Source organism: Plecotus auritus (assembly GCF_963455305.1).
Source record: "Plecotus auritus genome assembly, chromosome: 8".
In the NCBI taxonomy this organism is placed as follows: Eukaryota; Metazoa; Chordata; class Mammalia; order Chiroptera; family Vespertilionidae; genus Plecotus; species Plecotus auritus.
Window position 1 is genome coordinate 174,090,166 of NC_137782.1, and position 25,784 is coordinate 174,115,949.

The following is a 25,784-nucleotide window of genomic DNA, read 5'->3' on the forward strand; positions in this document are numbered from 1 at the left end:
GTCTGGACGGGGTGGAGGGTGGAGGGAGAAGAGGTGAACGGAAGGCGATGCCTCGGCTGTCATCCTCTCTCCACTGCTCATTAGCTGTGCCGTCCTGGGCAAGTTCCTGGACGTTCCTGTGCCTCCATGGCTCTGCTGGGTCAGGGTGCTAACAGACCCGTCTCCCGGGCGGTGGCGGGGATTACCTGTTAACACACCTGTAACACCGCGTCCACGCATGAAGGCTTGTGGTCAAACTCCCTCTGCTCGCTACTGATGCCCACCCAAAAGTTCAGGCTGCTGACCTTGAGTTTCGAGGCCCCCCCCGAAGCCCCCCCAGCTCCCTCCTCCTCGGAAGGACTGGACACCTGCCTCTGCCAGGGACTCAGTGGCTTGAGTTTGGGCAGGTGGATCGGACCAGGGACACACGGCCGCAGGCAGACAGGGCTGCGCGCACACCGCCCCGGGCAGGACCTGGGTGGGCGCGTGGGGCGACGGTTGCGCAGACACAGCGTTCCTTCGTGCGGAACGCGGGTCCCTCCCCGCGGGCGGGCGGGCGGCGGGTCCCCGCAGGGAGGGTGAGGCTGTGTCTCCCCCCCACCCCCCGCACGCAGCCTCTCGCCCCCGGAGGCCAGGGCGCGTGAAGGTGAGCGGAAGGCACAGCAGCTGAGCTGCCTCCAGCGGGGGCTGCTGCACAGCGTCCCGCAGACAAAGGGGCTTCCGATCGCGGCCGCTTTCTGGGCCGGGCCCCCCTCCCAGCCCCAGGCTGGCCCCAGCGCCCCCAGAGCTGGCTAGACGGCGCCCCGCACGTCGGCCCTTTGTCTGGCGGCCACCGGCTCCCTTTGTTGTCCGCCGTCCCTCCTGGAGAGGCGAGGGTGGCGCGGACCCTCGGGGAGGAGACACGGGGGCGGGGGGAAGAGCAGCACGCACCCCACCCCGGGCCGCGGCCCCCGAGAGCCGCCCCGCCGCCCCAGCTGGTCCGCCCCCTGCCCCTCGGCCCCGGGCCGGCGGGAGCGAGCGTGGCGGGCCGGCGCCCTCTGATTGGCCACCGTTGTCGGGGCGCTGCGCCCCGATTGGGCCGCGGGGCTGTCTGGCGCGAGGGCGCGCGAGGTGGGGAGGGGGCGCCGGCAGCTGCGGGGAGTCGGGGGCGGGGCGCGCGCGGGCGGACGGGGGCGCGGGAGCGGAGCGCGGGGGCGCGGGGGCGGTCCGGGACGCGGGCTCGGCGCGGGGGGAAGGGCCCAGCCGGTCGCCGCCCCCGGCCCCTCCCCGGCCCCGCCCCGCGCCGCCCCGACCGCGGGCGGCCAGGGGGCAGGCTCGCCGGCTGCATCCCCATCCTCGGCGTCGCCGGGCAGAGCGCGGGCGGCCGAGCGCGGCGGGGCAGGGCCGGGCCGGCATGGCCACCACCAGCACCACGGGCTCCACCCTGCTGCAGCCCCTCAGCGACGCCGTGCGGCTGCCCATCGACCAGGTACCGCGGCCCTGCCGGCCCCTCCCGCGCCGCCCCCTCCGGCCGCGTCCCCTCCGCGCGGGCCCGGGACCCAGGGCGCCGGCTGGGGCGGGGGGGCTGCACGGCAGGGAGGGGGCGACTCGCCTGGTATTGTCCGCCGGCCGCCTGGCACCGGCCGCCCCTCCCCGGCGTGCCCACCCAGCCCCCACCCGGCCCGTGCCCGTGCCGGGGCCGCCGGGGGGGGCACCGACGTGCGCGCGTGCCTGCTTGGCCCTGCGCCCTGGCCCCAGCGGCGTCCAGACCCGGGGCGTGCGAACCCCGGCGGCCGGCGATCCGGAGCCCTGTGGCCACTTCCAGGGCGTGTGGGCACGGGTGTAGACAGGGCGGAAAACCCGGGTGTCCGTGCCCAAGCGCGTGGCCCGCACCGCCCCACGGGGAAGCAGGGTGGATGTGTCTCGGTGGAGAGGGAGCGGGACTGGGCGCGTGTGCCCTGGAGGTGGCCAGGGTGGCGGGGGGCAGCGACCTGCGCTCCGGGACCGTCTGCGTTGGCGTGTGGCCCATTCAGGAGCCAGGCAGCAGTGTGGGGGCAGGCAGAGGTTATGGAGAAAAGTCACAGCGAGTTCATCAGCCCGGGGTTTCTAGGTGAGAAAGTTGCAACCTTGTAGCTAGCAGGAGCCAGCCTCCCCGTCCCGCTCTCCCAGCCCTCGCGGAGGCCTGCGGGGGACCGTGGCCTTTAACTGCGACCCCTCAGCGGGCACCAAAGGCCTAAGGATCAGCGTGAACAAACAGCGCGGGGATGGACGCAGCAGCAGCAGCAGCGGCAGCGCGGTCACTCGGAAAAGCAGGTGGGGAGGCGTTGTGTCCGAGTGACATTTAGGGAAGTGGCTGATGGGGACAGACCAGGAGTTGCTCTAGCCCCGAGCTTAAGGTAAGAAACCGAAAATGTTGCTGGAAGTTATTTCAAATGGACTTGCTCTGTAAATGCTTGCGTTTCACAGGGGGCCCTGGCCCACCGGCCTCTTGAATGTGTGGTTGTCATGGACGTCACTGGGGATCCCAGGCTCCGTGTCATAGAGGTGGGCCGTGGGATGGGGGCCACTCCTGTGCCTGGCATTATGACACTAAGGCTTGGTGCTCTACTGCGTGTGTGTGTGTGTGTGTGTGTGTGTGTGTGTGTAATCCTCACCCGAGGATCTTTTTCCATTGATTTTTTTTTTAGGGAGAGTGGAAGAGAAAAGGAAAGACAGAGAGAAACATCGATCTGAGAGAAACACATCAATCGGTTGCCTCCCGCACGAGCCCAGACCGGGGCCAGGGCTGGGGAGGAGCCTGCAACCGAGGTCCGTGCCCTTGACCGGAATCTAACCCGGGGCCCTTTGGTCTGCAGGCCGACGCTCTATCCAGTGAGCCAAACTGGCTAGGGCTCTGTGTGTGTGTGTGAGTGTGTGTGTGTGTGTGTGTGTGTGTGTGTTTAAATATATACTCACTGTGTCCGAGTATAAAAAAACTCTACCTTATGTTCAACTCTGAATTCTGTACCTAAATTTCAGTCGTACCTGAATTCTGGCATTTGAGCCGTAACTTTGGGTTCCTAGAAAATGACCTTGCCCTCACGTCCCGGACAGTTAGAACGGGTGTCATGCCAGCAGGTTGAAGTGAAAGCAGTCCTGTGCTGTGACACAGCCGTGGTCTCTGGGTGTGGACACGCGGATCCGAACGTCAGGTTTCCCGTGGGGGCGTCAGTCCTGCGCTCTGAACCGAACACAGCGGTGACCTTTCCGTGCAGGATACATCGCGCCTGGCTAAGTAGGTTGCTGCTGGTGTATCAGCAAAGGCAGGGCGGATACCAGGTCAAACGTTTTTTTTTCTTTCTTTCTTTTTTTTTTTTGCTGATGAGGAGCAAGGTTTATTTTAGGGAGAAAGGTATATTCACGCTCTCTGTCTCTCTTTCCCCGTGACAGGAGGAAATTTTTCCTTACTAGGCTAACACCTTTAAATTTATATGAAGCTTATCTTTGAAAGGCGATTTAATATTAATGAACACCTTTAACCATCTCAGCAACCCAGAGCGAGTTCCTTCGGTCCTGAGAGAAGCAGGGGGAGCCGGGGAGGCGGAGGGACTTAGAAGCTGACTTTCCTTCCTCATTATCCACAGCCCTGATTGGGGCCTTCGGACAGTCTTCGGAATGTGTGGAGCCATTTGTATAGGGTCCTGAGTTGTTTTTCCTGTGCAAGTCTCCCCTCCCCCCCCCCCCCCCCACACACACAATATTATTTTGTATTCGTTTCCGGTGTGCAGCATAGCGGTGAGGTACTCGTGTACTTTCCACAGTGATCCCCTGTTATTTCCAGCCCCCACGTGGCACCACCCATAGTTATTGCCATGGAGGCCCGGTGCCCAGATCCATGCACCGGTAGAGTCCCTCGGCCTGGCCCGCGCCCTCTCGCAATCCAGGACCCCTCGGGGGATGTCGGACCGCCGGTTTGGGCCCGATCCCCGCAGGCCAGGCTGAGGGACCCCACTGGTGCACGCATCCATGCACCAGGCCCTGTAGTATAAATATAAGATCTTTGGTTAATCCAGGGGTGGGCAAACTTTTTGACTCGAGGGCCACCATGGGTTCTTAAACGGGACCGGAGGGCCGGAACAAAAGCATGGATGGAGTGTTTGTGTGAACTAATATAAATTCAAAGTAAAGGAGCGGAGGGGAGAGCAAGAGAACCGGATAGAACAGCCGGATCCGGCCCGAGGGCCGTAGTTTGCCCAAGGCTGGGTTAATCTCTTCCCACCCTCCCCCAGCCCCTCTTCCCTCTGAGATTCATCAGTCTGTTCCATGTTTCCATGCCCGTGCGTTGAGCGTCTGCCCCCTGGTGGTCAGTGCGCGTCATGGCTACCGGTCGAAGGGTCGAAGGGTCGCTTAGGCTTTTATATATATATATAGATATCCCCCATGCTGTACTTTACATCCCCATGACCATTCGGTAGCTACTTCTCAATCCCTTCACCCAGCCCCCCAAGTCCCTCCCCTCTGGCAACCTCATCAGTCTGTTTTCTGTACCCATGAGTCTGTTTCGGTTTTGTTTTGTTCGTTTACTTCGTTTTTTTAGATTTCACATAGGAGCGAGATCATATGGCGCGTGTCTTTCTCTGGCCGACGTATTTCACTTAGCATAATACTCCCTAGGCCCACCCGTCCTGTTGCACATGGTAAGGCTCCGTTCTTTGTGTGGCCACGTGGTATCCAGGGTGTACATGCACCATAGCTCTCTCACCCACGCACCTGCTGATGGGCACGTGGGCTGCCTCCAAATCTGGATTACTGTACATAATGCTGAAATGAAGCTAGGGACCCATGCATCCTTTTTGGCTTAGCGGGATCGCTGGGTCACAAGGCAGTTCCATTTTTAGTTTCCTGAGGAGATTCATACCGTTCTCCACAGTGGCCGCGCCCGTCGGCATTCCCACCAGCAGGGCACGCGGGTTCTCCTTTCTCCGCATCCTTGTCAGCACTTGTTGTTGGTTGACTTGTTGGCGGTAGCCATTCTGTGAGGCGGTATCTCGTTGTGGTTTTAATTTGCATTTCTCTGGGGATTAGTGATGTTGAGTATCTTTTCCTAAGTCTATTGGCCATCTGCGTGTCCTCTTTGGAGAAGTGTGTATTTAGGTCCTCGGCCCATTTAAAAAAAAATTTTTTTTTTTAAAAGCAAGTCTTAATAATATGGAATGAATGCCAACAAAGGCCTTAACTTTTTATATAGTGATAATAAATCGTTGCCAGCACTGAAGAGTTGACTTTTTAACAATAAAGCTCTTGGAACAACTAAAAACTCTTATTGTAAAATTGCATGAATAAATAGTCATGTAGCCATTATTTTTAAATTGAGCAAAATAGAAAGTAACTTTTGTAATATGTAAATTAACTGAGTCCACGTTAGAGAGAGCTTAAGAACTGGTTGTAATCAAATCATGTGATTAAACGGGAAAAGGACTAAATCAGGAAATAGGAAGTGTGAAAATATAACTTGTTAGTATGTTAATTGGGTATGAACTAATTAACAGTGTTCTGACGATTTAGGAGATGATTAAAATGGTTGTTTGATCTCAGAGAAAGAGGAAGGACCGTAGGGCCAGAAAAATAGTTTAACTTTTTTACCAGAGCGTACAATTTGCGAAATGATAAAATTAATGGTACGCCTGGACTACAGGGCGGGGCAAACGTAGGCTAACCGTGGCTCATTCGTGGAAGAATACCAGGATTAATTAGCAATACTGCGAGAATCAGCTCTGTGCTTTGCCTGCTCACAACTGTCAGCTTCCTTATGCCCCGCCCGTGTAAGAGGGGACGAGGCAGGCGAGGCAGGCGAGGCAGGAGAGGAAGGAGAGGCAGGCGAGGCAGGCGAGGCAGGAGAGGAAGGAGAGGCAGGCGAGGCAGGCGAGGCAGGAGAGGAAGGAGAGGCAGGCGAGGCAGGAGAGGCAGGAGAGGCAGGCGAGGCAGGCGAGGCAGGCGAGGCAGGCGAGGCAGGAGAGGAAGGAGGAAATAAATGTTTAATGAGAAGGTCAGGCAAGGAGAAGGAGCAGAAGACCGGCTTAGACCCTGGATGGGTAACCTTGCCTGGAACTCCAGGGTGTCCTTGGGGCAGCCATCGCCTTTGTTCAGCGGGCCTTGAGTTTAAGTAAAAAGCTAGTATCAAGGGGAGGGTCTGTGACGCTTTAAAATAGGACATTTCTGCCCCGAGGCCTTGCATGCCAGAGGGCTTTATTTCTGGGGCGGTCAGCGTGGAAGGGCCGGGTGGGTCCGCGTGGGAGGGCCGGATGGGTCAGCGTGGAAGGGCCGGGTGGGTCAGCGTGGGAGGGCCGGGTGGGTCAGCGTGGAAGGGCCGGGTGGGTCCGCGTGGGAGGGCCGGGTGGGTCAGCGTGGGAGGGCCGGGTGGGTCCGCGTGGGAGGGCCGGGTGGGTCAGCGTGGGAGGGCCGGGTGGGTCCGCGTGGGAGGGCCGGGTGGGTCCGCGTGGGAGGGCCGGGTGGGTCAGCGTGGGAGGGCCGGGTGGGTCAGCGTGGGAGGGCCGGGTGGGTCCGCGTGGGAGGGCCGGGTGGGTCAGCGTGGGAGGGCCGGGTGGGTCAGCGTGGGAGGGCCGGGTGGGTCCGCGTGGGAGGGCCGGGTGGGTCAGCGTGGGAGGGCCGGGTGGGTCCGCGTGGGAGGGCCGGGTGGGTCAGCGTGGGAGGGCCGGGTGGGTCAGCGTGGGAGGGCCGGGTGGGTCCGCGTGGGAGGGCCGGGTGGGTCCGCGTGGGAGGGCCGGGTGGGTCCGCGTGGGAGGGCCGGGTGGGTCCGCGTGGGAGGGCCGGGTGGGTCAGCGTGGGAGGGCCGGGTGGGTCTGCGTGGGAGGGCCGGGTGGGTCAGCGTGGAAGGGCCGGGTGGGTCCGCGTGGAAGGGCCGGGTGGGTCCGCGTGGAAGGGCCGGGTGGGTCAGCGTGGAACGGCCGGGTGGGTCCGTGTGGGAGGGCCGGATGGGTCCGCGTGGGAGGGCCGGTGGGTCCGCGTGGGAGGGCCGGAGGAGGGTGGCTTTGAGGAGGTTTGGGCTAAGGGAGAGCCGTGTCTCAGACAGAGGCCGAAGGTGCCGCGAGAAGACATCCGATACCAGGAGCCTCACTGCGCCCTTCTTTAGTTGCTGATGTGGCCAATTCTCAGAAGACCCCAAAGGGCGGGCACAGAGGAGGAGGATCGCCACACGCCCCGGCTCAGCCTACTTTCCCCCGTGTTTTCGTCACCTCAGCATATTTGTTCTATTGCGTTGGGTTGACCCACGTCTCCGAGGGCCTGAGCCCGCTCTCTAGCCCTCTCCTCCCTCCCTCCCTCCCTGCCTCCCTCTCTCTCTCTTTCCCTTTTCTGGGGGAGGGGGCAGGGTTTTGAAAGATGCGATGTATTAACCCTCTTCCCCGTTGCAAAGCCCGCAATGCAGAAACCCCAGGTGAGCACCACGCGGGACATGGCAGGCTGCCTTCATGCAAGAACACGCTCCTGACGCACCCGCAGACGGGCCCAGTGTGCGTGGGGGTGGCCTGAAACGATGGAGCTGCCATGGACACTATGACATCACATTGGTTTCAGGCGCACAACCTACTGATTTGTCACGTGTACACGTTGTGCAATGATGACGCACTCAGTCTAGGCAACACCCATTCAGTAACATCTGTCAAGAAACATTGTTTCTTTCTTTTTTAACCATTTGTTCCCTCGTTTCCCATGATGCTGCAGTCACGGTGACACGGGCGTCCATGTCCCCGGTGACGTGACATCCAGCGTGACGTGCCTGGCAGAGGGCCAGCGAGGGATGATAGGGGCTCGCCGAACAGTCCTGTTTGGGGACAGGGTCGCTGTGTTAGGGATGATATGCTCAACCTTTTGGGTGGGACGAGGGGCCAGAGGGAGACCCAGGTATTCAGAAAGGCTCGGAGGAGGGAGAAGAAGATGGGGGGGGGGGGGGACAGCCTGCTGTAGGTTGCAAGGTCCCGGGGGCTCAGGCGGTAATTTTAAGGGTAACTCCTCACAGTGCACGCGTTTCTTTCACTTGCGTCATATCATCGAATCGCATCCTCACAGCACCTCACGAAATCAGATAAAATTCAAGGCTTGAAATCAGATAAAATTTAGCTTCAAGGAAAAAAAAATATATATATATTTGACCTTGAGTGAAAGGTCAATTTTAATTTATGGTCTGCAGGGGTCCTCAAACTTTTTAACCAGGGGGCCAGTTCCCTGTCCCTCAGACCGTGGGAGGGCCGGACTATAGTTTAAAAAAAAAACTATGAACAAATTCCTGTGCGCACTGCGGGCCCGGGACGCGTCGGCTGCTAAGCAGGACAGGCAGCGGCACCCGGCGGGCCGGATCCATGTCCTCGGCGGGCCGCCTGTGGCCCGCGGGCCGTAGTTTGAGGACCCCTGGGTGGCCAGTGATTGCGGCAGATCATGGCTGTAGACCTGGGCGCCCGTGTACTTTGAAGGAGAAGGTGGGGCTGGGACTTCCCGCACACGGACCTGCTGGTCGCCGTGGTTGGGACGGAATGCGTGTGCGTGTAAGAGGCGTGCAGAGGCCTCTAAAGAAAGCCGTTCCCTTTCGGTCACTTTGCCGATGGGGCCTTTCCGTGTATGTTCACTGCATCCTGTGGAGACAGCCCGTGAGGCGGCATGTTCGGGAAGAGATGGTCTGAAACATCAGCCCCGGGGTCCTCCTCCGGTTCTGTGCTAGGACAGACCGCGTGTTCTGGCTGAAGGAATGGGTAACGCTCTCGGGTCGAGCCTCTGCAGACCAGGCTTCTAGCTGCTGGGGTGCTGGGTGGATGCAGTGCGTCCCCTGGGCCAGGCAGCCCCAGGCCCCGGTTGGTGGCTCAGTCCCTGGGAGGGGCGTGCAGGAGGCAGCCCACCGATGCTTTTCTCTCATCGCTGTTTCTCTCTCTCTCTCTCCCTCTCCCTTCCTCTCTCTAAAAAGCAAATATTTTTTTTAAAATCCTTTATTAAAAAATAAAAAAATAGCCCCGCCGTCGTGGCTCAGTGGGTGAGCGTCGATCTATGAACCAGGAGGTCACAGTTGATTCCCGGTCAGGGCACAGGCCCAGGTTGCGGGCTCGAATCCCAGTGGGGGGCGTGCAGGAGGCAGCCCATCGGTGATTCTCTCTCATCCTTGATGTTTCTCTCTCTCTCTCCCTTCAATAAAAAAAAATATAAAAAAAGAATAAGACTTCTATTCTTTAAATATATTTTTATTGATTTCAGAGAGGAAGGGAGACAAACACAGCTAGTTGTAGATTATTGTGAAGGTTAAAGCAATCTAGAAAGCCCTGGGTTGTGGGCTCGATCCCCAGCGGGGGGCGTGCAGGAGGCAGCCCACAGTGGTTCTCCCTCATCATCGATGTTTCTCTCCCCCTCTCCCTCTCCCTTCCTCTTTAAAATGCCCTCGCTTTAAAAATACTCCCTGCCGAAACCGGTTTGGCTCAGTGGATAGAGCGTCGGCCTGCGGACTGAAGGGTCCCGGGTTCGATTCCGGTCAAGGGCATGTACCTTGGTTGCGGGCACATCCCCAGTAGGAGGTGTACAGGAGGCAGCTGATCGATGTTTCTCTCTCATCGATGTTTCTAGCTTTCTATCCCTCTCCCTTCCTCTCTGTAAAAAATCAATAAAATATACTTAAAAAAGAAATTCTCAGAGTTCTCATAGTAAGTTAACTAAAGGACACTGAGAAAATTAAGAATTAAAAAAAAAAAGATTTCTTTACAGTCAAATAAGCCATGAACGGGGCCCTGGGCACAGGGGTCATTTGATGATTTGGGGATGAGCTGGGTGAAGCCAGACATCGTTGTGGTAGACGTGTGGGTGCGGGAAAGGGACGTGTGGGTGCGGGAAGGGGAAGGGGAGGGGAGGGGAGGGGCGGCGAGGGGCGGGGAAGGGGGAGGGGAGGGGAGGGGAGGGGCGGCGAGGGTCGGGGAAGGGAGAGCCGGAGCTGGGAGCGCTCACAGGCGCGGTGTGCCCGCTCCACTGCTGGTCACAGTCCCGTCCTCGCTTCCCGCCGGGCCCAGCGCCCTTGACCTCTGACCTTCCCTGCGTGCCGTCGGCGGCTGCTTTCTCATCGGGGTCTGGGTTCGGCTTCGGGTTCTACGCGTCCGTCAGGGTTTCTGGCGGGAGGCGGGTTGGACTAGGTCAGTGGTCGGCACACCGCGGCTCGCGAGCCACATGCGGCTCTTTGGCCCCTTGAGTGTGGCTCTTCCACAAAATACCACGGCCTGGGCGCGCACGTACAGTGCGATGGAAACTTTGTGGCCCATGCGCAGAAGTCAGTTTTCGGCCTGGGCGAGTCTATGTTGAAGAAGTGGTTCTAACGCCGAGCCACACTCAAGGGGCCAAAGAGCCGCATGTGGCTCGCGAGCCGCGGTGTGCCGACCACGGGGCTGGGTAACCAAGGAGACCTTAAGAACCACTTGGTACTAAGCTATGGCGGGTTAGGGGAGTCAGCAAGGAGTGCAACCGTCTCCCAATGCCAGCCCCACGGGGCTGCCTGTGGCGGGGGGGGGGGGGGGGAGCCGCGGCCGCCAGCGGGGGACCACCAGCCAGCCTGTGGAGGACTGGAGGGAGGGGGAGGAGGGAGATGGAGGGAGATGAACACCCCCTCCCATCCTCCTTCGGGGCCTCCCTCGCAGGGCAGGCGGAGCTTTGGGGTACCGTAAAGTGGAGAGTGGGTCTGGGGGGCATTCAGATCCCTCGGAACATGACTGCTGATGTGCATGCCGGTGTGACTCGTCTCTCTAGCTCAGTGGTCGGCAAACTCATGAATCAGCAGAGCCAGATATCCACAGGACAACGATGGACATTTCTTTGGAGAGCCCAATGTTTTAAACTTAAACTTCTTCTAACGCCACTTCTTCCAAATAGACTCGCCCAGGCCGTGGTATTTCGTGGAAGAGCCACACTCGAGGGGCCAAAGAGCCGCATGTGGCTCGCGAGCCGCAGTTTGCCGACCACGGCTCTCGCTGGTGCTGCGGACAGCCGTCGTCTCCGCGCGCCCTTTCCTCCCTCTTGGCGGCGCCTTGGGAAAGAACAGCCGGTCCCGCCTGTGCGTCCCCCGGTTCCATCCAGGGCTGCTGACAGCCGAGCCGGGCTGACGCTGAGAAGGGCAGGGCTGACCGGTCCCAGTGTCTCCGAAAGGCGTCTCTGCGGCCACCTGTCCCAAAGCCACCTGGATTGTTGTTAAAAATACATGTCCTCACTCAGCCGGCGGGACTCCGGGGCTGAGTGTCGACCTAGGATCCAGGAGGTCAGGGTCCGATTCCCGGTCAGGGCACCGTCCCGGGTTGTGGGCTCGATCCCCAGTGGGGGGCGTGCAGGAGGCAGCCGGTCCAGGATTCTCTCTCATCGCTGATGTCTCTGTCTCTCTCTCCCTCTCCCTTCCTCTCTGCAATCAATAAAAATACTTTTTAAATAACAAACATAAATAAAAATATATACTCTCCACTCAGACCTACTGATCAAGGGCCAGGAACCTGCCTGTTGGACCCGGCTCCATCCCCCCCGCGCCCCGCCCCCCCCCCCCCCCCCATCAGAGGTAGAGCCCCTGGCCACATGTGTAAAGGCTCTCCTTGTTATTGAAGAGCTATAACAATCTGAGGTATTTCTCAAACGTGTGCATGGAAGCAGTTAACATGGAACCTCAAACACGCATGAAGCCGAATGGTGCTCTTGACAAAGTAACCACAAGGTTTGGGGGAAATGGAGCTGCTGCCGCACTCCGGTGGCCGGCCCTGGAGGAGGACGCGCTCGTAGTGGAACGAAGTCCACGCCTCCGTCCAGTGCTGTCCCCGCGACCCCAGGGACGGTGTGCAACCTCGGGGGTGGAAAAGGTCGGAAGTCGGAAGGTGAGGCTCCCCCCACCGCCCTCCCCATGTGACTCCCGGCCTAAGGGGAGGCCTCGAACCTCCAAGTGTGGCTGCCAGCCCCTTGTTGCTATGGAGACCTCCCACCCCCCTGGTGCCGCCTCACACTCACACCCCCTCGGACGGACGAATGGACGGACAGACGGGGCAGCAGCTGCCCGGAGCATGGACGAGAGGGGCTGCCGCTGGAGCCTGAGCTGAAGGCTCCCTCCACACTCCGTCCTGCGCTTTTCTCTCCCGCCTTTGGCCAAGCCGCCCCCTCGGCCTGGAGTCCCTGCACCCCTCCCCTGGCCCGCAGCCCTGGGTCGTCCAGGGGTCAGCTCCAGCCGTCCCCCGCCCCCCGCCCCGTGCCCCAGCTTGTTGCCACCTGCCCCACCTTTCCCATTGCTCGCTCTCCCACTTCGAGCCTCTGTTTGTGTCTCAGATACACACGCACTTGGGGCGAGTGCACGTGGGTACTTCAGCCCCGGTTGGGGGGCTGGGGGGCTGGGGTCCGGGCAGCCTTCCGGGAGCGGCCTCTTACCTGCGCCCCTGGCACGTCTGCCCCGCGGCCGGTCCTGCCGGGGACCCCCAGCTTCTCCTCGGCTGAGCCCCGCCCGGCATCGCCCGCGCCGCTGTTTCTCGGGAATGACTTAACGGGCTCATTGTGGGGTCTTTCCACGGCCCCTTGTCAGTGTGAGTCCTTCCAGCTCTAGGAGGCAGTGTGAGCCCCCCCTCCTCCGCCCTGCCCTGGGGCCCCCGTGCTCTTAGCTCCTGCTGACCTGACCCGCCGTCTCCCTGCCGTCTCCCTGCCGAGCCGGGAGTGCCTCTAAGAACAGGGGCCTCCTCTCCGTCCATCCTCAGGCTGAGCCCCCCCCCCCCGCCCCCGTGAGAGTGCGGGGGCTAGTGTGGCGGAGAGCGCAGGCGGCCCCAGGTCCCCATCGCCACCTGTTGGCTGAGCAGTCTTCACATTGACCCGCCTCTTGGAAACCTGTTTCCTGGTCTGTGACATGGGTGACGGCGGGCCCTGCCTCATAGGGGGCTGTAGCCTCGGTTTCCCGGTCTGTGACATGGGTGACGGCGGGCCCTGCCTCATGGGGCTGTAACCTCGGTTTCCCGGTCTGTGACATGGGTGACGGCGGGCCCTGCCTCATGGGGCTGTAACCTCGGTTTCCCGGTCTGTGACATGGGTGACGGCGGGCCCTGCCTCATGGGGCTGTAACCTCGGTTTCCTGGTCTGTGACATGGGGTGATGGTGGGCCCTGCCTCATAGGGCTGTAACCTCGGTTTCCCGGTCTGTGACATGGGGTGATGGTGGGCCCTGCCTCACGGGGTTGTAACCTCGGTTTCCCGGTCTGTGAAATGGGGTGACGGTGGGCCCTGCCTCACGGGGCTGTAACCTCGGTTTCCCGGTCTGTGACATGGGTGACGGCGGGCCCTGCCTCATAGGGCTGTAACCTCGGTTTCCCGGTCTGTGACATGGGGTGACGGCGGGCCCTGCCTCATAGGGCTGTAACCTCGGTTTCCCGGTCTGTGAAATGGGGTGATGGTGGGCCCTGCCTCATAGGGCTGTAACCTTGGTTTCCCGGTCTGTGACATGGGTGACGGCGGGCCCTGCCTCATAGGGCTGTAACCTCGGTTTCCCGGTCTGTGACATGGGTGACGGCGGGCCCTGCCTCATAGGGCTGTAGCCTCAGTTTCCCGGTCTGTGACATGGGTGACGGTGGGCCCTGCCTCATAGGGCTGTAACCTCGGTTTCCCGGTCTGTGACATGGGGTGATGGTGGGCCCTGCCTCATGGGGCTATAACCTCGGTTTCCCGGTCTGTGACATGGGTGACAGCGGGCCCTGCCGTCTAGGGCTGTAGCCTCGGTTTCCCGGTCTGTGACATGGGGTGACGGTGGGCCCTGCCTCACGGGGCTGTAGCCTCGGTTTCCCGGTCTGTGACATGGGTGACGGTGGGCCCTGCCTCCGGGTTGCGGGTGGCATTAGGAGGGAGTGCGGGGGAGGGGAGAGCCAGTGAGAGCCCGGTGAGTCCTGGGGGTGCTAACTGGGCAGCTTCCCGTCGCCGGGGGGTCCCTCGGCGCACTCCCCGCGGCCCCTCGGCGGGGCTTTGGCGTCTGGGTGCCGCCTGGGCGCTGGGCTCGCGGGACAGAGGTCAGGGCTGCAGTTCACGTGAGTCCCAACGTTTTCACAAGGACGGGCGAGGAGTCGGCCAGGTGGCGGAGTGACGGAGCTCCTGAGGGGGACCGACGCCCAGGGGACCTCGGGGAACATGTCACTTCCTCACCATCTTTCTCCGGCGTCAATGCCCTGGGCTCGAGCCGGTGGGCTTCCCCGCGGAAGGCGCTGCCTGCCCCCTGCCCTCCGCTGGGCTCTGCCTGCCCCCTGCCCTCCGGCTGGACACTGCTCTGCCCTCCGGCTGGGCTCTGCCTGCCCCCTGCCCTCCAGGTGGGCGCTCCTGTGCCCGGGCCACTGCGTGGCCCCCAGAGGCAGGCCGGTGCTGAGGCTGACGGAGGGCGGGCAGCCAGTCTCCTAGGGAAGCGACACGAGCCCGTGGCTGCCTCCCGTCCTGCGTGGCGCCGTGCAGAGCACCGGGGTGTGGGACGTGCCTGATGGTTCACAGGAAGTGGGCATGCTGCGGGCCCTGTTCTCGCTGGGCGATTATTACGGTGGCTGGCGAAGGGCATTGGCAAGAGGCTCTACCGGCCCTGTTATCAGGACTCTCAGCAAAGGGACTGTTTATCCGCAGAGAACAGGCTGTGGCTCTGCCCTCTGCCCGCAGCGGGGCCTCCGAAGGGCTCCCTGGGGCCATGCCCCCACGTCCTCCGTGGGCCTGCCACCCGCCAGTCCGGGGAGGCCTGGCCTTGGCCATCAGCAGGTGCCATCAGCGGATCCTCCGTGCGTGGCCAGTGTCTTGTGGAGTGAGGAAGCCAGGGAACACCCCCCCCCCCCCAATGCCCGCCAGATGGACGGCACTTCACACTGCCCGGGCCTCCGGCCGGCTTGCCTTGCTCCTGCCTGGGCATTGCACAACCATGCAACATCCTTTCTGTTTAATGGTGATCTCAGGGAAACCTTTCCGTGCTTGAAGGTTTTCTGTGCCAAACCAGGTGCTTGTGCAAGGTCAGAGCTGCAGGTAACGTGGCTTTACATGTATTCAAGGCACTCGGTGCATGCGTGTTAACACAGAAGCGCGTTCCCCCGGCCCGCGGGCCTCAGCGATTGAGTGTCAATCTATGACCCAGGAGGTCACGGTTCGATTCCTTGCACATGCCTGGGTTTCGGGCTCCATCCCCAGTGTGGGGCGTGAAGGAGGCAGCCGGTCAATTTCTCTCTCTCTCATCATGGATGTTTCCGTCTCCCTGTCCCTCTCCCGTCCTCTCTGACCTCCATAAAAACGTATTTTAAAAAACAGCTCTCTGCACGTACACACCAGCCACGACGTCTGACTTCTCGCGTTTTCTTTTGGAAGCCACGTCGCAGGTCGTGTTACACGCGGGAAAGCAGCCAGGACGGAGGGAGCGGCTCCGCCGTCGGCGAAGCCACCGGTTTCCAAAGCGCCGCCTCCAGGTTGCCCAGGAGACAGGGGCTGAGTTGAATGCATCCCCGGGAACAATAGCGCGTTTCAAAGATACATGCACAGACCCGCAGTGACGTTCTAGAAATTAACGGCACCGGGGGACGATGGCCCGAGACCAGCGCTGCCCTTGATGAACAAGCCCTGGGAGTTCTGCTGATTGTACGGTGTTTAGCTGAGCAGGTTATACCAGCATAACTCCACATTAACTTGTCCAGAGGGCTGTCCGGCCTGCGGGGCTCAGTGGCTGAGGGTCGACCTAGGACCCAGGAGGTCACGGTCCGATTCCCGCTCAGGGCACAGGCCTGGGTGGCGGGCCTGGTCCCCAGGGTGGGGCGTGCAGGAGGCAGCCGATCCGTGATTCTCTCTTATCACGGATGCTTCTCTCCCTCTCTCCCTCTCCCTCTCTCTGAAATGAATGCAAATTTATTAATAAAAAAAGAAGAGACGTGTCCGGAGTGCCCAAGACAAGGGGCATGAATGAGAGTGAGCCCCTCCCTGAGCTACAGGCAGCACCACCCCCTCGGAAGCCCCTACTCCCCTCTGCTCATGTCACCAAAGCTGGTTTTTCTTTTCTTTTCTTTTTTTTTTTTAAAAAATATATTTCTTTATTGATTTCAGAGAGGAAGGGAGAGGGATAGAGAGATAGAAACATCCATGATGAGAGAGAATCATGGATCGGCTGCCTCCTGCACGCCCCCTATTGGGGATCGAGCCCGCAACCCAGGCATGTGCCCTTGGCCTGAATCGAACCTGGGACCCTTCAGTCCGCAGGCCGACGCTCTATCCACTGAGCCAAACCGGTCAGGGCCAAAGCTGGTTTTTCAAGGGAAGCTGGAATTCTGGGTCTTTTTGGTGACAGTAACGAAAAAATGTTGGCTAAAAGTTTTTTTCCTGTTTTCTTTCCTTGAGGCTGAGCGGCACCCCGGGGCCTGGTGCAGCTTCTGGGCCATCAGGAGGCGGGCGCGGCTGCTGTCATAGTTTGATAGTGGGTGTCATAGTTTGATAGTGGGTGGTGGCCCGTCCCGTCTGGAGGGCGCCGTCTATGGTGTCGGAGGAGGCTGCAGACCAGGCACGGCCCTCGCCGGGCGGAGGGGGCGCCAGAGGCGTGGGGACCAGGCCGCCCCGCAGTGAAGCTGTGATTCTTGTGTTTCATCACGTAGTCATTTCACGCTTCCGCTGGCCAGCAGCATTTTCAATTAGATTTGATCTGACCAGTTTTTCCAGGCAGAGAGGGTCACCTCTCAGAAGAGTCTGGAAAGGTAACACACCCCATTCACGTGGGGAGGTCGGCGTTCCACCCTTCCCTCCTCCGTCCACTCCTCCCGCAGGCCTCTGCGCCCGTGTTCGCGGGTCCGAGTGGGGAAGGCTCTCCGAGGGGGTGTGGCGTTTTAGAAGGTAAGTCTAGTTGGGAAGAAAGTCGTGTCTGGCGTTGCCTCCTCCGCCCCCATCAGCTTTCTGGTGTGTGAAGAGGGCATGTTGAATTCTGGCCAGCACGCTGCGCCCCGGGGTAACTGGCCAGGCTGTGGCGCTCACGGTTAATCTGCAGCGTGCTCCCCTGTGAGGGTCAGCGCGCCTTCCTGATACGGTGCCCCGCACCCCTGTTCCCGCTCACCGCACTCCCCGCGGCACGCCGGGAATGGACGTGACGGGTCTGAGCAGAGCTGAGGGGTGAAGGGGCAGGGCCGGGGCGCCACCCTCAGCTGGTACCGAGGAGCTTTGGCCATAGGTAAGGTTCAGGGGTCCTGATTCTAAGATTTAAAAAAATATGTATATATTTTATTGATTTCAGAGAGGAAGGGAGAGCGGGAGAGAGAGAGAGAAACATCGATGATGAGAGAGAATCATGGATCGGCTGCCTCCCGCACGCCCCACCCTGGGGATGGAGCCCGCAACCCGGGCCTGTGCCCTGACCGGGAATCGGACCGTGATCTCCTGGTTCCTAGGTGGGTGCTCAACCCCTGAGCCACACCGGCTGGGCCTGCCTCTAAGATTTTTTTTTAAAATATATTTTATTGATTTTTTTACAGAGAGGAAGGAAGAGGGATAGATAGTCAGAAACATCAATGAGAGAGAAACATCGATCAGCTGCCTCTTGCACACCCCTACTGGGAATGTGCCCGCAACCAAGTTACATGCCCTTGACCGGAATCGAACCTGGGACCTTTCAGTCCGCAGGCTGACGCTCTATCCACTGAGCCAAACCGGTTTTGGCATGCCTCTAAGATTTTGATCCTGGTCCCTGTCCATGTCCCGTATGAGACTAGTTATGTCTTCTCCTTTTGTTCTTGGAAAACACCTTTACAGCCGCAGTTTCCCCGGGAAATGCTGGAAATCCTGGCTTCACCACATGGCTTCAGCCTTCCCCTGGGCTCGAGCGCCGCTCCGACGACCCAGCCAGAGGCGGGGGGGGGGGGTGGCGGGGGGGGGCGTGGGCATGGCCGACGCACGTGACTGAGAAGTTGGGATGTGGACTGGAAGCAGTCGCTCTAAAGCAGCGGCTCTCCACCTTCCTGACGCCGCGACCCTTTAACAGCTCCTCATGTGGTGGTGACCCCAACCATAACATTATTTTCGTTGCTACTTCATAACCGTAATTTTGCTGCTGTTAGGAATCGTCATGTAAATATCTGTGTTTTCCGATGGTCTTGGGCTCTATAGCAGCGGTTCTCAACCCACAGGTCGCAACCCACAGGTTTCAGAGAGGAAGGCAGAGGGGGAGAGAGAGAGAGAAACATCAACGATGAGAGGAAGTCATGGATCAGCTGCCTCCTGGGCATCGAGCCTGCAACCCAGGCGTGTGCCCTGATCGGGAATTGAACCAGGACCTCCTGGCTCATGGGTGGATGCCCAACCCCCGAGCCACGCCGGCTGGGCCATCCGCTTCTTTCTCCGCGTGGTTGGCTTTTGAACAACGGCCCTGGAGTAAGCTGGGTCTCGTACCCCTTCATCTCCTGACGAGGGTTTCACGGGCTGCGCGTGAGCGTTCCTGGCCCCCCCCCCCCCGCCCCGGATGGCGGCCGCGCCGGAGCGTTGTGTCCGAGTTCGCCCTCTTCAGGGCACCACAGGGCGGGCGTACTGGTCTTCAGGGCACCGCAGGGCGGGCGTACTGGTCTTCAGGGCACCGCAGGGCGGGCGTACTGGTCTGAAGGTGGCTGCTTTCGCCTCCATCTGTCCTCATAGGAACTGAAAATAAGGACGTGCGGATGTCGTAGAAAGCATCCTGTATAATAAAGAGGGAATATGCAAATTGACCGTCGCTCCAACACACAAGATGGCCGCCCCCATGTGGTCAGAGATGGCCACCACAAGATGGCCAGCAGGGGAGGGCAGTTGTGGGTGATCAGGCTGGCAGGGGAGGGCAGTTAGGGGTGACCAGGCTGGCAGGGGAGGGCAGTTAGGGGCAACCAGGCCTGCAGGGGAGGGCAGTTAGGGGGGACCAGGCTGGCAGGGGAGGGCAGTTGGGAGCAACCAGGCCTGCAGGGGAGGGCAGTTAGGGGTGACCGGGCCTGCAGGGGAGGGCAGTTATGGGTGATCAGGCCTGCAAGGGAGGGCAGTTGGGAGCAAACAGGCCTGCAGGGGAGGGCAGTTGGGGGGGGGACTAGGCCTGCAGGGGAGGGCAGTTGGGGGTGATCAGGCCTGCAGGGGAGGGTAGAAGGGGGGGACTAGGCCTGCAGGGGAGGGCAGTTGGGAGCGACCAGGCCTGCAGGGGAGGGCAGTTGGGGGGGACTAGGCCTGCAGGGGAGGGCAGTTGGGAGCAACCAGGCCTACAGGTCAGGGCAGTTTGGGGGGACAAGGCCTGCAGGGGAGGGCAGTTGGGGGGACCCAGGCCTGCAGGGGAGGGCAGTTAGGGGGGACCAGGCTGGCAGGGGAGGGCAGTTAGGGGCAACCAGGCCTGCAGGGGAGGACAGTTAGGGGTAATCGGGCCAGCAGGGGAGCAGTTAGGCCTCAATCAGGCTGGTAGCGGAGTGGTTAGGGGCAATCAGGCAGGCAGGCAGGCAGGCGAGCGGTTGGGAGCCAGCAGTCCTGGATTGTGAGAGGGGTCCCAGATTGGAGAGGGTGCAGGCTGGGCTGAGGGACACCCCCCTCCCCCGCACCGTGCACGCATTTCATGCACCAGGCCTCTAGTTCTCTCGTAAAGAACACAGTCGTGACAGTGATAGAAACCACCAGGCAGGCCCCCAAGCCATGTCTTCAGACTCCGGGACTCGTCGTCCCCAGCTGGCTGGTTGCGTGTCAGTGCGAGAGAGCGTGTCTGAGCACACGGAACGCTGGAGGGGTGTGACCTGAGGTGTGGAAAACAGGGGTCCCCCAAGCCTCGTCTTGGGCCGGGGTCTGATGGCGGGGTGTTGAAATCAGCATTGCGTTAGAGCTGAGTGTCATCCAGCAAATCTCAGCAACGGTCGACAGAGTCCCCGCACTGTCCTCACGCATTGTCTCCCTTCGGAGATTCTAAGCAAGAGAAACGCTCCTCTTAAACCTACAAAGACGGTGGCTCAGGCTGTTGAGTGAGAGCGAATGTGGTTGGGACACCCCATTGTCTTCGCCCTCTGCGTCCTTCTTGCTGTTTCTTCTGCATTTTTATTATGAACTAGAGGCCCGATGCACGAAATCCGTGCAAGGGGTTCGACCCTCGGGGCCCCGGCTGCCTCGCGGCCCCGCCCACTGGTTGTTCCGAAGGTTGGCCCGCCATCCGGTCTAATTAGCATATTAGCTCTTTATTATATAAGATGTGTGCATCATGATGTTATTATCGTGGGTGAGGTTAGGGCGCTGTTCCCTGTGGCATGGAGACGCAGAGCTAATTAAAGACGCGTGCAATTCCCAAGCAGAGCCTTTCATGAAAAAGGTCATTTTTCATGACTTACCGGGAACGCAATAAAAATCGAATACAGTGCTTAAAGGTTAAGAATTCTTAAAGGTTAAGTTAGTGCACTAAACCGTTTTACAAGTAATAGAATAACCTAATAACCTAATCTCTTTTTGACCTTAAGAAATTGGTCAACATTTGGCTCAAAGGCCATAACGTTCCTCCTAAAGTTGTCATTTGAACGAACCCCTTTCTCAGTATTCATCTTAGCTCAGCCGTTTTCCTCCGTAGAGTGTTCACGCTCATGAGTTTCAGTCTCATTTCACTCTTGTAATAACAACCACATATTGATGTTTTGCCCGATAATTAGATAAAGCATTTAGGGTGCTTTCACTCCGAGTTGCATGTAGAAGGCTTACCTATGTATACTTGAAAGTTAACGGTCACATATGAACGGTAATTATGAATAAAAGCATGGTTGTGTTATTGGTGTTGTTGTGCTCATCAGAAATGGTAGGTTAGCTATCCCAAGTGGTCCCTGGTCTCCACAAATCCAAGGATCTTAGAAACGACTGGGAAATCGGTGTCCGGCTTTTTGGCTTTTTTTACAGGCCGAGACCTCAAACCCAAAGCAAAACAGTGGCTTAGGACTGAGTGACAGGGCGAATGAAGCCAAACTCCAGTCCGTCTGCACCTTGGAAAGGGGGTGAGATGAGGGATTCCCTAAGTCTGTTTTACTCTTATTTTTCACCCTCAAAATGCCAGTGTATTGGGTAAAGCTGAGAAGAGCGGTGAACGTGGAAAACGCATCCGCCTAAATGAAAATGCACGTATGGCCGAGCGCAGAAGCTGTGAGGGCGCCCCCCGCAGAGGTGAGGCTCAGGCGTGGCTGGGAGCAGTGAGAGGCGGAAAGCGAGCAGACAGACACATGCAGGCGTGTGTGAGGTCCCTCACGGACCTGCGGTCCCCGGAGTCACACGTTCCAATTCCGAGGCCTCTTTTTTGTGGGGGGTGTGTGTGTGGTTGTACGTGTGTGTGGTGTGTGTGCTGCATGTGTATGTATATGTGTATGTATGTGTGTGGTGTGTTTGGAGTGTGTGTATGTGGGTGTGGTGTGTGCGTGCGTGCGTGCAGGTATGTATGTGTGTGTGCAGTGTTTGTGTGTGTGGTGTGTTTGGGTGCATGTGTGGTATGTGTGTGTGCTATATGTGTATGTGTGTAGTGTGTGTGTGGTGTGTTTGGAGTGTGTGTGGTGTCTGTGTGTGTGGTATGTGTGTATGTGTGGTGTGTGTGTGTACGGGTGTGTGCTGTATGTGTATGTATATGTGTATGTATGTGTGTGGTGTGTTTGGAGTATGTGTACGTGCGTGTGGTGTGTGTGTGCGTGCATGCAGGTGTGTATGTGTGTGTGCAGTGTTTGTGTGTGTGTGTGGTGTGTTTGGGTGCGTGTGTGGTGTGTGTGCTATATGTGTATGTATGTGTGTAGTGTGTGGTGTGTTCGGAGTGTGTGTATGTATGTGTGGTGTCTGTGTGTCTCTCTGTGCGTGGTATGTGTGTGTGTGGTATGTGTGTGTATGTGTGTGTATGTGTGGTATGTGTATGTGTGTATGTGTGTGTATGTGTGGTGTGTGTGTATGTGTGTGTGTGCGTTTTAATTGGGCTCATACTGAGTGTAAAATTCTTGCATCCTTTTGCCTTTACTTTTAGAGAGTCATTTCCCATTCTATTAGTTGCTTTCCAAAACCTGTGTAATGGTCCGCCGTTGGGATGTATGATTGTTTAAGTATTCCTTAGTCATGGGTAATGTTTTGCTACCATGATTTCCCAATGAATTTTCCCATCTGTACACTTGGTACATAGACCTGTTTATTTACTTGGGAGAAGAGGTTTCTTGAGTCTGAAACAATATATGAAATCACTGGGCTTTTAAAAAATATATTTTTATTGATGTCAGAGGGAGGAAGGGAGAGGGAGAGAGAAACATCAATGATGAGAGAGAACCACTGATCGGCTGCCTCCTGCTCGCCCCACACTGGGGATCGAGCCCACAACCCGGGTCCGTGCCCTGACCAGGAATCAAACTGTGACCCCCCCCCTGGTTCCTAGATCGACACTAAACTTAAAATCACTGGTTTTGGAACAACTGTTAGAACTTTGGACTGTGGTGACTTCACCAGCCGTGTGGGGCGATCTGACAGTCACCTCGGAGCTGGTGCAAATATTTGTCGACGTGGGACGCGCAGATGGCCTTCCGGCTGTGGCTTCCTCCAGACCCGGGCGTGGAAACCGGTCAGGGTTTCCATGGAGCCACCGTATCCCCGCCGTGTGGAGCCTGCTCCTCGGCACAGCCCACGTGACGGGGTCTCCGCCCGTCTCCTGCGACGCACTTGCCACGTGTCCCTGTGCAGTGTGACGTCAGACACTGGTGATTTCCGTCACGGAACTCCTTCTCGATCATGCCCACCAGGTACGTTTCCTCAAGCAATAGGAAGGAGAGGCTCCACGTCGATTCAGGGAGACTGTGCCGATCCGAGAGATAAGACGGAACGTGAGCGTGCACGTACTGAACAAACACACGTTTGCATTTAACCAGGAAAAGGTCTAAGGAATGTGATCAACACAGCCGATCGAAACCCCTGTTCTCGTGAGACGTGCATTCTCGGGATGGTTTCTGTCGGCCTGCGGACTGAGGGGTCCCGGGTTCGATTCCGGTCAGGGGCATGTACCTTGGTTGCGGGCACATCCCCAGTGGGAGGTGTGCAGGAGGCAGCTGATCGATGTTTCTCTCTCATCGATGTTTCTAGCTCTCTATCCCTCTCCCTTCCTCTCTGTGAAATATCAATAAAATACATTTAAAAAAAAAAAAAAGAGGCAGAACATTCCACTGTGATTGTTTTTTTTTTGTTTTTTTTTGGCAGCAGCGTCTGAAACCTTCACGGATTCTTTAAAAAAGTGAGAAATTAAATGCTTCCACGGGCCCATCTGGGTCGTGTGTTCTTCAAGTACTTGCTGCGTAGTATTTCAGAGGCGAGGGGTCTCACGTCCCGGCGAATCACTGAAAATTAATTTATGCTTTATATTGACATAGTCTTTAGGGAAGAGCGTACTGTTTCGGGTGGAGGAGGCAGGGTAACTTCCAAATCAGATCGCCGTGTGTGCAAGTGGATGTTGTATTGACCTGAAATCTGATGATACTGAGGCAGCCCCGGAGAAATGCGTGTTTCGCATAACTCGAAGCCTTGTAAACTAACAGGAGGATCGAAGTAGACTTTGTGGGTTATATATATATATTTTTTTAGGGGAGGTGCTTTCCCCCCCAGGATCACATATGGGGCCCTGGATAGGTATGCTCTCAAGTTAAATTAGGACAGGAACGCTATACTTACGTGGGCTAATGCTTCTGATAGTCATCGTAGAAATGAATGAATGAATGAATGAGTGAGTGAAATGTTGGCAGCAATTTTAATAAGTAAGCAAACAAATCTGTGAAGATTATTTTATTTATTTTTTTATTATTTATTTATTTATTTAAAATATATTTTATTGATATTTTACAGAGAGGAAGGGAGAGGGATAGAGAGCTAGAAACATCGATCAGCTGCCTCCTGCACACCTCCCACTGGGGATGTGCCTGCAACCCAGGTACATGCCCTTGACCCGGAATCGAACCTGGGACCTTTCAGTCCGCAGGCCGACGCTCTATCCACTGAGCCAAACCGGTTTCGGCTGTGAAGATTATTTTAGATTCTGCCTCTCCCTTCCCTGCGTCCCCCGGTAACCCCGGATCTGCTTTCTGTCGTCAGAGTGTCGCTTGCGTTTTCTGGCAGTTTACAGGGCGAGCGTGGTACAATCGGTGCCCATCTCTCTCCCGAATCCTTCCGCCCGGTGTGATTATTCCGAGAGCATCTGCGTCGTGTGTGACCCCGTGGTTCATCCCTTTGTGCTGCTCCGTTACCTGGCGTGTGGATGGGAGGGTTTGTTTATCCGGTCGTTGCGAATTAGACTCTGCTCTCTGCCCTCGGCAGGTCTGCCGGTGTGTTATTTGTAACCACGGGAGAGACAGATGTTGAGTGACACACACACACACACACACACACACACACACGCACACACACATGAACAGCCTCAAGCTCCAAACCCTCTTGATAAAATGGGGCTCTAGTTCCTTGTTCCTGCGTTTATCCCCCCCTTTATCCTGTTTAGGGATGAGCTCGCTGCCAGTCACGTGTCCGAGGAAGTTTGCGGAGCGTGGAGATGGGCAGCAGGCCAGCCCCGGTCTGTGCCCGGAGGGCGAGGCGGGGCGCTGCTCGCTATCTGCTACCCGCATCCCCGCAGCTCGCCCTTCCCTGAGCTTCAGGACGTAGCCGTGTGGCTGCGGTGTGCCGGGGGCCTTCCCCCCACAGCTAGCCCTCCATGCCTCCTTCTCGGCCCCGAGGACCTTCCCCCGCTGGCGCAGGCTGTGGTTACAGGTGATGAGCTCTCATGAACTGGCGGCGGGCGGGTGACACGGACTTCCATCTCTGCGAGCTGGGTGCGTCGCCTGCTTTCTGCCTCTGTCCAGTTGTGGGCTGACCACGGGTGAAAGTGTGCCTCTCCTTTAAGGCCTGGCCGGCCTGCCCTGCCTTCCGGGGATGCAGCGGGCGAGGCGGGCCCAGGGTCCGGAGGTAATTATTATGTTAAATCCTGGCGCTCAGGGGCTTGTTTGGAAATTGGGTAGATACTAGAGGCTCACAGTGCAGCATGCAGAGGGAGAGGGTGTACAGCGAAAGGGCCCTCTTTCACCCCGTCCTCTGTCCTAAAGGGCATCCACTCCTAGGTGACTGGGGTCCTGCCAGAGGCACCCCCAGGGAGACCCAGCCACAGCCCGCTCCCGGGACCGGCTGATCAGCTGATCAGGCCTGGAGTAGTGGAGCTGGTCCACCTGGCTTCTCCCTCCCTCCCTTCCTCCCTCCCTCCCTCCCTGCAGCCTCCCTCCCACCCCACCCCCCCACAATGACAGGGGCAGTTCTTTGGACACGCACCAGGTCTTGTGCGGAGGCAGGTATGTTCTCAGGAAAAGATTTTGGAGAAAGCACGTGTGAAGTCCTCTCCTCGGAAGTTCCTCCCACCGGCGGGAAGCGGGCACAGGGGCCGACCCGGCTCCGGGTAGCGGCCTTTCATCGGATGTGTCAGTTGTGTTGGCTGAGGTTTCAGTCATTGGCTGACTACTATTCAGCCACCTGTTTCCTTACACGTCATTCAGGTCTTGCTGGCTCCGCCCCTGTCTTCTGAGGCAGACGCCCGGTTTCCTCCAGGATGCTGGCCCACGCGCGGGTCCTTGTTCCCCCGTCCTCTCCCTCCCCGCAGGCTGCCTGCCCCGGGGAACCAGCAGGTTCCCTCCGAAGCCGCCGCGCCGGAGATGGTTTACAGAGGCCCACTTCTACGGTGGCCATCCGATTCCACCTCCAGGCGTGCTCCGGAGGGAGGGAGGGAGGGAGGGAGGCAGCCCGGGGACCCCCGAGGGTCAGCCAGGCATGGACCGAGTCCGAGGGACCCGTTATACGTGACCTTGAGCAAAGTGGGGGAACCAGCACGTG

General features: G+C 58.5%; 1 protein-coding gene across 6 annotated transcripts in view; it reads left to right on the forward strand.

Annotated features, from left to right (window-relative positions):
* The first annotated feature begins 1,147 nt into the window (after positions 1-1,147).
* Positions 1,148-25,784, forward strand: part of MBOAT2 (membrane bound glycerophospholipid O-acyltransferase 2) — a 66,789-nt gene continuing 42,152 nt past the window's right edge. The window contains exon 1 of one of the 6 annotated variants that reach the window (XM_080684698.1): positions 1,148-1,447. In XM_080684698.1, coding sequence (XP_080540824.1) covers positions 1,373-1,447 — 75 coding nt within the window. In that variant the 5' untranslated portion in view covers positions 1,148-1,372. Of the gene's footprint in view, positions 1,448-1,722; positions 2,355-25,784 lie in introns of those variants that run through there. The other 5 variants (XM_080684693.1, XM_080684694.1, XM_080684695.1 and 2 more) reach the window with 5 other exon arrangements.